General features: G+C 46.2%; 1 protein-coding gene across 1 annotated transcript in view; it reads left to right on the top strand.

Annotated features, from left to right (window-relative positions):
- FAM227A (family with sequence similarity 227 member A) overlaps nucleotides 1–12,301 on the top strand; it is a 78,349-nt gene that overhangs the window by 3,624 nt on the left and 62,424 nt on the right. The window contains exons 2-3 of the mRNA XM_034949048.3: nucleotides 2,891–3,126; nucleotides 7,197–7,279. Of these exons, the coding sequence (XP_034804939.1) occupies nucleotides 2,985–3,126; nucleotides 7,197–7,279 (225 nt within the window). The 5' untranslated portion in view covers nucleotides 2,891–2,984. The remainder of the gene's footprint in view (nucleotides 1–2,890; nucleotides 3,127–7,196; nucleotides 7,280–12,301) is intronic.

The raw sequence follows: 12,301 nt of genomic DNA, 5'->3' as shown, positions 1-12,301 counted from the left end.
TTCATAATAGGGTTTGCACTCCTATGAGAATATAATGTTGAAGCTCATCTGACAGAAGGCAGAGCTCAGGCAGTCATGTGAGGAATGAGGAGTGGCTGTAAATACAGACAAGCTTCTCTCACTCACCTGCCACTCACTTCCTGCTGTGCGGCCTGGTTCCTAACAGGCCACAGACCTACACCCATCCATGGCCCTGGGGTTGGGGACCCCTGATTGTATGACTAAGGGTTATACTAAAAAGTCTGTCAGATGCTAAAGTCTGCATTTTTTTTTTTTTTTGAGACGGAGTCTTGCTCTGTCGCCCAGGCTGGAGTGAAGTGGTGTGATCTCAGCTCACTGCAAGCCCCGCCTCCCAGGTTCACGCCATTCTCCTGCCTCAGCCTCCCTGGTAGCTGGGACTACAGGCGCCCGCCACCACGCCAGGCTAATTTTTAGTAGAGACGGGGTTTCACCATGTTAGCCAGAATGGTCTCGATCTCCTGACCTCGTGATCCACCTGCCTCAGCTTCCCAAAGTGCTGGGATTACAGGCGTAAGCCACCACGCCCGACCTTTTTTTTTTTTCTTGAGATGGAGTCTCGCTCTGTCGCCCAGGCTGGAGTGCAGTGGCGTGATCTCGGCTCGCTGCAAGCTCCGCCTCCTGGGTTCACGCCATTCTCCTACCTCTGTCTCCCAAGTAGCTGGGACTGTAGGTGCCCGCCACCATGCCCGGCTAATTTTTTGTATTTTTTAGTAGAAACGGGGTTTCACCGTGTTAGCCAGATGGTCTCGATCTCCTGACCTCATGATCTGCCTGCCTCAGCCTCCCAAAGTGCTGGGATTACAGGTGTGAGCCACTGCGCCCAGCCTAAAGTCAGCGTTGTTTTTATATGCTCAAATATATTAACTTTTTTGTTATTTTAATTTTTCTTTTTTTCATATCGCCTCTTCTGAGAAGCATCAAATATGTTAACTTTATTTATTTATTTATTTTGAGACAGGGTCTCACTCTGTCTTTCAGGCTGGAGTGCAGTGGCATGATCTCAGCTCACTGCAACCTCCACCTCCCAGGTTGAAGCAATTCTCCTGCCTCAGCCTCCCTAGTAGCTGGGATTACAGGGGCCCGCCACCATGCCCGGCTAATTTTTGTATTTTTAGTAGAGATGGCGTTTCACCACGTTGGCCAGGCTGGTCTCGAACTCTTGACCTCATGATTCGCCTGCCTCGGCCTCCCAAAGTGCTGGGATTACAGGCGTGAGCCACCGCGCCCAGCCCAAATATGTTAACTTTAAACAGGGCATTTGAATCTTGACTGCCAGAATGTGTGCTCCATGAGAGCAGAAGGTTTCTTACTCTTCCACTCTTCTGCCCTGCCCCCAGCACATAGCATATTGCTTGCCACAGGGTAGATATTTAAGGAAGCTAGTTTTCTTCCCTCTCCTTTTATCCTCCCCAAGTAATGGCAGTAAAAACTTACCGTGTTTCAGAGAATACCTAAAATGGTATGAAATATTCAGAAGGGGCTGGGAGTGGTGGTTCACGCCTGTAATCCCAGCACTTTGAGAGGCCAAGGTGGGTGGATCACCTGAGGTCAGGAGTTCGAGACCAGCCTGGCCAAAATGGCGAAACCCCATCTCTACTAAAAATACAAAAATTAGGCAGTTGTGGGTGGCAGGTACCTGTAGTCGCAGCTACACGGGAGGCTTGAATCCAGGATGTCAAGGCTGCAGTGAGTGAGCCAAGATCGCGCCACTGCACTCCAGTCTGGGCGACAGAGCAAGACGCTGTCTCAAAACAAACAAACAAAAAACCGTGGTAAGTCTAAAAGGAATCACAGTTAATCCATAATTTGCCCAGTGGAGAAAGCAGTAGAAGCAAATCATTCCAGTTCACTGTTGTGAGTCCTGTGATAGATGAATGCAGAACCTTGGGCTTTGCAGAGGAGGCATGGTGCTAATGGCTTGGAATTATTTGAGAAGGTTTCCACAGATGTGTCACCTGGGCGTAGTCCAACAGAGGGAACCACATCTGGAAAGGCATAGAGGTAGGAAGAGCATTGTGTGGTCAGGGAGCAGGAAGAAGTTCTGCGGGTCTGGCGTGTAAGATGCATGTCTGTGGAGAAGATGGAGCAAAGGCCTGAACCGGAGGAGAGGGAAGGAGAGTATGGTGAAAGGGCATTTGAGTTCATGTTCCCACCAAACTCAACGTTTTCTCTGTCTTTCCGTTATGTATGAGCTTCTAGAGGGCAGGATCTAAGTCTTTTGCTGTATTATAACGAGGCCTATCACACTAGACTCTGGACATACAGGGCCCACAGATGGAAGTAATGGGCTCCTGGCCAACAAGCAAGGACCCAGGAGAGCTGTTAGACCAGAGTGTTCCAGAGCCAAGGAGGAAGAGTAGAGTTGGGGCCAGTTTTCTGAGAGGGAGCAGAAAGCTTCAGGTTGATCAGGAGCCTCGCGCTGAGGAGATGGACCCTGTATTCTAGAATCACAGCATCGGAAAGCTGGAGAGAGCCTTAGGGTCACCTAATCCAAATCTCTTTTAGAGTTGGGACTCGGAGAAACAAAGAGATCTGATTTCATTTCTCGTTTGGGAACTGACTTGCTGAGTGGTCTGGAGTAGTCTGGAGCCCTGGCCTTTTCCGCATTCTAGTTTCCTTATTTTTAAAACTAGAACAATTTTCATCATGGGGGAGGGGCAGAGGGAGAGTCAGGCATCAGACATTGGAAGAAGAAGTCCATATATCTTGAAATCCTCATTTAAGAATAGGCTTCTCAGACGGAACCCTTTCATTCCCCATGCAGGCATGGGACATGTGCTTTGCCATCAACCCTGTGTAGCTGGGGAACGTGGTTGGGCTTTTCTTCTTGTGTTTTCTGAGCTGGCTCTATGCTGTTTATGATTTCCAGGAGGCTGATTAAACAAAGGACAAGATTGGAGTGGGAAATGAGAGGCTCTTAAAAGTGGAAGCTTTTTGTTTGTCCATTTACAAGAAATTGGACAATGAATCACTTCAGGAAGATGGAGGTCATCAACCTCACCACCCTACCTGTGATACCAGTGGATGAGCACCTGGCTGTCTCGCTTGTCGCACGGAATACAATGGTGAAGACTGTGAGGAAGGAGTTAGAGAACAGTCCACCCTGTATCCTTCTGGTGGTGTCACCTACAATCAGACCAAATACACCTAACTTGAGTCATGCCACAGAGATCTAATCAGTGCTCAGGTCTATAATGCACATTACTTATTAGCTTGTCCCTTATACATTCATTTTTTCTTTTCTTTTCTTTCTTTTTTTTTTTTTTTGAGTTGGAGTTTCACACTGTTACCCAGTCTGGAGTGCAGTGGCACAGTCCCAGCTCACTGCAACCTCTACCTCCCAGGTTCAAGCAGTTCTCCTGCCTCAGCCTCCTGAGTAGCTGAAATTACAGGTGCCTGCCACCACACCTGGCTAATATTTTATATTTTTAGTAGAGATGGGGTTTCACCATGTTGGCCAGGCTGGTCTTGAACCCCGGACCTCAAGTGATCCACCTGCCTCGGCCTCCCTAAGTGCTGGGATTACAGTCATGAGCCACTTCGCCCAGCCATATTGAGACAGAGTCTCACTCTGTTGCCCAGGCTGGAGTGCGGTGGTGCAGTCTTAGTTCACTGCAACCTCCACTTCCCAAGCAAGTGATTCTCCTGCCTCAGCCTCCCGAGTAGCTGGGATTACAGGCGCCTGTCACCATGTCCAGCTAATTTTTTGTATTTTTAGTAGAGATGGGGTTTCACCATGTTGGCCAGGCTGGTCTTGAACTCCTGACCTCAGGTGATCCGCCCGCCTTGACCTCCCAAAGTGCTGGGATTACAGGCATGAGCCACCGCATCTGGCCAGATACATTTTTTCAATTACTTAAACTCTACCTATCCTCTAAAAGAATTTGAGACTGTGAAGGACTGCTTGACTCCAGTATTTTTTACTAACATAATCAGAAAGAGCCCCAAAGGAAGAAGCTCTGGAAGTATTTGTTGAAAGAATGGGGAAGATTTTAAAAGCTAATTTTAAAAAGTGGTTGCTTTCTTTCCCTTCTATCTCCCAAAGAATTATAGATGTTATTGATAGCAACTAAGAAGTTGTGGTGCAACCGTCCACCCTCAGACAGATGAGCATGAAACCCAGCTTTTTCTTTCTTTTTTTTTTTTTGAGACAGAGTCTCACTCTGTTGCTCAGGCTGGAGTGCAGTGGCGTAGACTCTGCTCACTGCAACCTGTGCCTCCCAGGTTCAAGGGATTCTTCTGCCTCAGCCCCCAAGTAGCCGAGATTACAGGCACCCACCACCACGTCTGGCTAATTTTTGTATTTTTAGTAGAGACGGGGTTTCACCATGTTTGTCAGGCTGGTCTCGACCTCCTGACCTCAGGTGGTCCACCCACCTCAGCCTCCCAAAGTGCTGGGATTACAGGCGTGAGCCACCGCACCCAACCTTTAGCCCATTTTTAAATCAGATTGTGTATTTTCTTACTGTCGAGTTTTTAAGAGTTCTTTAAATATTTTGTTTGTTTGTTTGGGTTTTCTTGTTTGTTTCTGAGACAGAGTCTCACTCTGTCGCCCGGGCTGGAGTGCAGTGGCACGATCTCGGCTCACTGCAACCTCCACCTCCCAGGTTCAAGCAGTTCTCCTGCCTCAGCCTCCCAGGTAGCTGGGATTACAGGCATGTGCCACCACGTCTGGCTAATTTTGTATTTTTAGAAGAGACAGGGTTTCTCCACGTTGGTCAGGTTGGTCTCGAACTCCTGACCTCAGGTGATCCGCCTGCCTCAGCCTCCCAAAGTGCTTGGGATTACAGGCATGAGCCACTGCACCCAGCCTTTTTTTTTTTTTTTTAATCAAGTTGACCTTGCCTCTTCTCACCTGCCAGCCCTTCTCCCTGGCCCCAAATCTGCTCCTTCTGGCATCATCCAGGCTCTACCAGCATCTTACTGCCCTGGCCCTGTCTTCGTTCATCCTCATCTCACTTCTGACCCTGAGTTGTATTCCAGGGTCACAGAACTCCATCTCTGGAGGACCTTACTTGTCCAGCAAATAACCCTCTCGGACTATAAATAACCCCAGGTCTTTCCATCTCCTGTGGAGCTCATTTACCTTCAAGCCATCCTGCCAGCCCAGCTGCATGTACCACTCTGCCCCTTCCTTGCCTCTCAGAAGCCCTTCTTAAGATGAGGCAAAGTGTGATCCCATCAGAATTTGTTTCAGGGTCTTACTTTGCAGGGCTGCTTTCTAATGTCCCCTCTTTCTTCTTAATCCCACACCTAACAAGTCCATTTTACCTGCTGTGATTTGTCATGTCCCTTCTTGGTATCTTCCTTTTTCAAGTATCCTCCAATTTGTAAGAACACTTGAGGGTAATGAAAGTAAGAGTGAACCTTGCTTTATGTGAAGGGAGTGAGGGGTGATAGGATTATGGGGGTTTTACAAAGGATATATCCTAGATCAATTGAGGCTAAGACAGAAAGAAATATAAAAGCTGAGAGGGTAGGAAGAGGGGCCATAGAACTGAACAGATTTTAAGTGATAAACAAGGTTGAGATACCCTTTGACGCCGTCATCTGTCCCCTGAAAATCTCTCATAAAGAAATACTCTAAAATACGGAAACAGCTCTCTATGGGACATCACACATGCATCACAGCATTATTTATTTATTTTTCTTTTTTTGTTGTTTCTTTTTTTTTTTTTTTTTTTGTCACTCAGGCTGGAGTGCAGTGGCACAATCTCAGCTCACTGCAACGTCCGCCTCCTGGGTTCAAGAGATTCTCCTGCCTCAGCACTCGAGTAGCTGGGACTATAGGCGTCTGCCACCATGCGCTGCTAATTTTTGTATTTTTAGTAGAGACGGGATTTCACCATGTTGGCCAGGCTGGTCTCGAACTCCTGACCTCAAGTGATCCACCTGCCTCAGCCTCCCAAAGTGCTGAGATTACAGGCGTGAGCCACCGTGCCTGGCACACAGCATTGTTTTGTTTTGTTTTATTTTATTTTATTTATTTTTGAGATGGAGTCTCGCACCATCGCACGGGCTGGAGTGCCATGGCACGATCTTGGCTCACTGCAACTTCCACCTCCTGGTTCAAGCGATTCTCCTGCCTGAGCCTCCCAAGTAGCTGGGATTACAGGCACCCGCCACCACGCCCAGCTAATTTTTTTTGTATTTTTAGTAGAGACGGGGTTTCACTATGCTGGCCAGGCTGGTCTCAAACTCCTAACATCGTGATCTGCCCGCCTCAGCCTCCCAAAGTGCTGGGATTACAGGAGTGAGCCACCGTGCCCAGCCAGCATTATTTATAATTGCCAAAAAGTATAAATAACTTAAAATTTCAATATCCAAGGAACAGTTAAGTATATTAAGGTGTATCTTCTACATGGATTAGTATAATGTCATTTAAAATGATTATCATGAAGCTCCTTTAGCCAAAGGGAAAAATGCTCATAATAATGAATGGAAGAGTGGCCGGGCGAGTGAGACTCCATCTCAAAAAATAATAATAATAATAATAATGACTGGAAGAGAAATCAGAGTAGTAAAACAGGCGTACACTCAGATTGTAAATACAGACAAAAATATGTATGTAAGAAATACTGGAAGGAAAATTCCCAAGTCCTAACAGAGTTGTTAGGGTGGTGGCATTATGGATGGCTCTTTTTCACTTTTTATATGTTCCAAGGTGTCTATAATATGGTCAACTCTCATTTATAATTTGCAAAGTATCTCATTTAAAACAAGATAAAGAAATATGGGCTAGGTGCGGTGGCTCATACCTGTGATCTGAGCACTTTGGGAGGCTGAAGTGAGTGGATCACTTGAGCCCAGGAGTTTGAGATCAGCCTGGGAAACATGGCAAAACTGCATCTCTACAAGAAATTTAAAAAATAGGCCAGGGGTGGTGGTGTGCGCGAGTAGTCCCAGCTACTTGGGAGGCTGAGGTGGGAGGATCGATTGAACCCGGGAGGTCTGCTGCAGTGACCCATGATTGCATCACTGCACTCCAGCATGGGCAACAGAGCGTGGCCCTGTCTCAGAAAAAAGGAAGAAAGAAATGTGAAAACTGTGAATGCAAAGAAAATAATTAAGGAGAGAGGCTGTGTAGACAGGGGCTGCCCTTCTCACCAGACAAGCCCCATCCTGTTGTGTGTGTAATCATCACCCTGAGTTTCCTTAGCAGACTAACCTCCCAGCATGCCTTATTGGCTCCATGCACCAGGTGAACCAAAAGATTGCTGACATAAATCTGCGTACCGAGCCGTCGGCCAACAGCCTGGTGAGTTACCTGTGCTGGAGCTGAGACAAAGCTTCTGACAGGGAAGGGCCCTGGGGATCATCAAGGTGTCGCAGTGCCCTGGGGCCTCTCCATTTATTTGAAAACATGTTTACACAATTGAGTATTCAAAGTTAATTTTTTAAAAAATTAATAAACATTTATTTTTTATTTTTTTTTGAGACGGAGTCTCGCTTTGTTGCCAGGCTGGAGTGCAGTGGCACAATCTCAGTTCACTGCAACCTCTATCTCTTGGGTTCAAGCGATTCTCCTGCCTCAGCCTCCCGAGCAGCTGGGACTACAGGTGCGTGCCACCATGCCCAGCTAATTTTTGTATTTTTTAGTAGAGACGGGGTTTCACCATGTTGGCCAGGATGGTCTCGCTCTCGTGACCTTGTGATCTGCCCGCCTTGGCCTCCCAAAGTGCTAGGATTACAGGCGCGAGCCACCGCGCCCGGCCAATAAACTTTATTTATTTTTGAGACGGAGACTTGCTCTGTTGCCAGGCTGGAGTGCAGTGGTGCGATGTCGGCTCACTGCAACCTCCGCCTCCCTTTCAAGTGATTTTCCTGCCTCAGCCTCCCGAGTAGCTGGGACTACAGCCGTGTGCCACCATGCCCGGCTAATTTTTTGTATTTTTGGTAGAGAAAGGGTTCCACCATGTTGGTCAGGCTGGTCTCGAACTCCCCACCTCAAGTGATCCACCCACCTCAGCCTCTCAAAGTGCTGGGATTACAGGCGTGAGCCACCGCGCCTGGCCTAAACTTTATTTTTTAGAGCAATTATAAGTTCACAGCGAAATCGAGCAGAGTACAGTTTTTTCATACACCCTCTGCTTCTGCACATGCACAACCTCCCCCACTGTTTACATTCCATAAGATAGTGGCACATTAGTTAGAATTAACGGACCTACATTGTTACATCATCATCACTCGACATTCAGAGTTTACAATAGGATTTATTCTTGGTGTTGTACATTCTACGAATTTGGACAAATACATAATGACATGTATCTACCATTGTAGTGTCATACAGAATAGTTTCACTGTCCTAAAAATCCTCTGTACTCCACCTGTTCATCTCTTTTTACTCCCTAACCCCTGGGAACCACTGTTGTTTTTACTCTCTCCATAGTTTTACCTTTCCCATAATGCCATATAGTTGGAATCATATAGTACGTAGCCTTTTTACGTTGGCTTCTTTCACTTATTATGCTTTTTAGTTTCCTCCACATCTTTTTTTTTTTTTGAGATGGAGTCTCGCACTCTCGTCCAGGCTGGAGTGCAGTGGCGTGATCTTGGCTCACTGCAAGCTCTGCCTCCCGGGTTCACGCCATTCTCCTGCCTCAGCCTCCCAATAGCTGGAACTACAGGCGCCCGCCACCACGCCAGGCTAATTTTTTGTATTTTTAGTAGAGACGGGGTTTCACCGTGTTAGCCAGGGTGGTCTCGATCTCCTGACCTCGTGATCCGCCTGCCTCGGCCTCCCAAAGTGCTGGGATTACAGGCGTGAGCCACTGTGCCTGGCCAGTTCCCTCTGGGAACAACCCATCTTTTCATGGCTTGATAGTTCATTTCTTTTTAGTGCCAAATATTCCATTGTCTGAACGTACCATGGTTTATTTGTCCACTACTCAGGGACATCTTGGTTGCCTCCAAGTTTTGGCAATTACAGATAAAACTGCTGTAAGCATCCATGTCCAGGTCTTTGTGTGGGCATAAGTTTTCACTTCATGTAAGTAAATACCAGGGAGCACAATTGCTAGATCCTATGGTGAGAGTTTAGTTTAGTTTTGTAAGAAACCGGCAAACTCTCTTCCAAGGTGGTATTAACATTTCTCCTTCCCACCCGCAGTGAATGAGGGTTCTTGCGGCTCCACGTCCTCACCAGCATTTGGTGTTGTCAGTGTTCTAGATTTTGGTCATTCTAATTGCTGTGTAGTGGTATCCCATTGTTGTTTTAATTTTCATTTCCCCAGTGACATACATCTTTTTATATGCTTATTTATAATCTGTAGATCTTCTTTGTTGAGGTGTCTGTTCAATCTTTAGTACCACCACCCCCCCCCACTATTTTTTTTTTTTTTTTTGAGACAGAATCTTGCTCTGTCACCCGGACAGGAGTGCAGTGGCGTGATCTTGGCTCACTGCAACCTCTACCTCCCAGGTCCAAGTGATTCTCCTGCCTCAGCCTCCTGAGTAGCTGGGATTACAGGCACCCACCACCACTCCCGTCTAATTTTTTGTATTTTTAGTAGAGACTGGGTTTCACCATGTTGGCTAGGCTGGTCTTGACCTCCTGACCTCAGGTGTTCCACCCGCCTCGGCCTCCCAAAGTGCTGAGATTACAGGCGTGAGCCACCATGCCCAACCTTTAGCCCATTTGTTAATCAGGTTATTTTCTTATTGTTTTAAGATTTCTTTTAATATTTGGTTTTGGGTTGTTTTTGTTCTTGTTTTTGTTTTTTTGAGACGGAGTCTCACTCTGTCACCCAGGCTAGAGTGCAGTGGTGCAATCTGGACTCACTGCAACCTCCACCTCCTGGGTTCAAACAATTCTCCTGCCTCAGCCTCCCTAATAGCTGGGATTACAGACATGTGGCACCACGCCCAGTTACTTTTTGTATTTTTAGTAGAGACGGGGTTTCACCATGTTGGCCAGGCTGGTCTCAAACTCCCGACCTCAAGTGATCCGCTCACCTCGGCCTCCCAAAGTGCTGGGATTACAGGCGTGAGCCACCACGCCCGGCCTCTTTGAATATTTTGGGTAACAGCCTTTTGTTGGATTTTTTTGCAAATATTTTCTCCTAGTATGTGACTTGTCACTTCATTCTCTTGACAGTGTCTTTTCACAGAGCAGAAATTTTTAATTTTAACGAAATCTAACTTATCAATTCCTTCATGGATTGTACCTTCTGTGTCATATCTAAAAAGTCATGGCGAAACCCAAGGTCACCTAGGTGTTCTCCTCTTGTCTTCTAGGGGTTTTATAGTTTTATGTTTACATTTTATTTTGATTCATTTTGAGTTCACTTTTGTGATGGCTGGAGTTTTTACCTCTCAGGGTGTCTACACTGAGCCTGCAGAATTCATTTATGACAGTTTTGGCTTTGCTACTGGTTCCCATGGAGGTTTCTGCCCATGGGTTTATTCTCCTGCCAGTTGGCATTCTCTGTATCTACCTACCTGTCTGTTCAGTTTTCAGGCAGTAGTTTGCCCTGTGACCTCACTTCTCTGAATGATCTAAGAGTTGTTGATTTTTCAGTTTGTTCAGCTTTACTTATTATTGGGACAGAATGGTGACTTATGAGATCCTTACATGTGGACCTGAAATGAGAAGTCTGAAGGTTAATTTTGGTACATTTTTATTGGGAAAAAATACAAACCCTTCAATAATTCTCAATCAAACACACACACACACACACACACACACACACACACACACATCTTTTCGGGAGGCAGGAGTGCTAAATGTTAAGCAAGTAGCTGTTGTGTAGCAGGCTCCCACAAGATGGAAGAACACAGGCGTGAATCATCTGTAAGTGTCTTTTTGGCTATTTTGAGTTTTGGCAATGGCGTGTATTTGTTTCTTATTTTTAACTGCACTTAAAGAAATCTGAGGCATAAATCTAAAGAGCTCTAAGATATGAAGATAGATTTGAAAATGACAGCAGCAAAGAAATGTCAACCAACCAACAAGTCGCTACTAAAGATCTGCTTCTCGATGGTGGCTATGAGGCAGAGGATTACAATGATGAAGATGTACTCTTTGAGAGATCCTGTGAGCTGCAGGCAAATTCACCTGCAGGTTTTTCTTTCTTTCTTTTTTTTTTTTTTTTTTTGAGACGGAGTTTCACTCTTGTCGCCCAGGTGCGATCTCAGCTCACTGCAACCTCCGCCTCCCAAGTTCAAGCAATTCTCCTGCCTCAGCCTCCCAAGTAGTGGGATTATAGGCACGTGCCACCACACCCGGCTAATTTTTTATTCAGGAGCCACTATAAATGCATAAAAAATTCAGGACCCAATGCAGACCCAGGAAATCAGCATCTCTAATGCAAAGGCCCGGGAATCTGTGTATTTGAATACTTCCCCAAAATGCCGGTCATTGGTCCGGTTTGGGAGTTGCTTTCCTGGAGAACAGCCCTGCTTGTAGGCCCTGAAGTCATCTCAAAGGTAAACTCAGCCCAGTGCTGGTCTTACCATCTTTCCCCCCAAAACTTGCTCTTCTTTCAGCATTCAACTATCCTTTCTCCCCTCTTTCTGTGCAAATCTTATCCATCCTTCCAGGCCATACAGTGTCTGCTATAATGACATTGGTAAAGATCAGAGATATTGCTATATTGCTACAGTGACTCATACCCATCCAATTCATTCCTCATGCCTTAAATTTCAGCTTACTTAATTGGAGCAACAATGTTAATACATAGACTAACCCCTGTGACCGCCCCCCCACCACTGGCACACACACATACACACACCCCTGCACACATGCCCAGTACCTTTCACTCATGCAGACCAGGGAGTGCTGATGCAAGGGAAAGATGGGGGAGGCCTGGAGAGGTATTTCCCAGTTTATCAAGCTCAGGAGCCTGATGCCGCCAACACTCATGTCCACCTCTTCTGGACAGTCCTCTGTGACTGCTCTGGCCCACGTTGACCTCACTTTGATTCGTAATCACAGCAGTTTAGCATTTAATTGTTCCACAAGTGCTGATTTGGCTCTCCAAATAGAGTGTAAGTCCCTTGAGGGCAAAAACACAGACTCATACTTGTTTGTTAACTTTGTTATCCAAGCTCATTGCTGGACTTTTGGTTGACAATCAATGCAACTTAGGTCACTAGCATTCATTTTTCTTTCTTCCTTTTCAGGGGAGTAGGAGGATGGGGGTGGGGAAGAGTCAGAGATCAAGAGAAGTCTCTCTTGAGAGGTCAAGGGTAGATAATAGATACCCCTTATTGAACAGCTCCTATCTGGTAGCCTCTTTGCCAGTGTTTTAGAATACATTAAACACTTTATTTTTGACCC

The sequence above is a fragment of the Pan paniscus genome, chromosome 23, assembly GCF_029289425.2.
Source record: "Pan paniscus chromosome 23, NHGRI_mPanPan1-v2.0_pri, whole genome shotgun sequence".
Lineage (NCBI taxonomy): Eukaryota > Metazoa > Chordata > Mammalia > Primates > Hominidae > Pan > Pan paniscus.
This window is presented reverse-complemented; position numbering and strand designations above follow the sequence as displayed.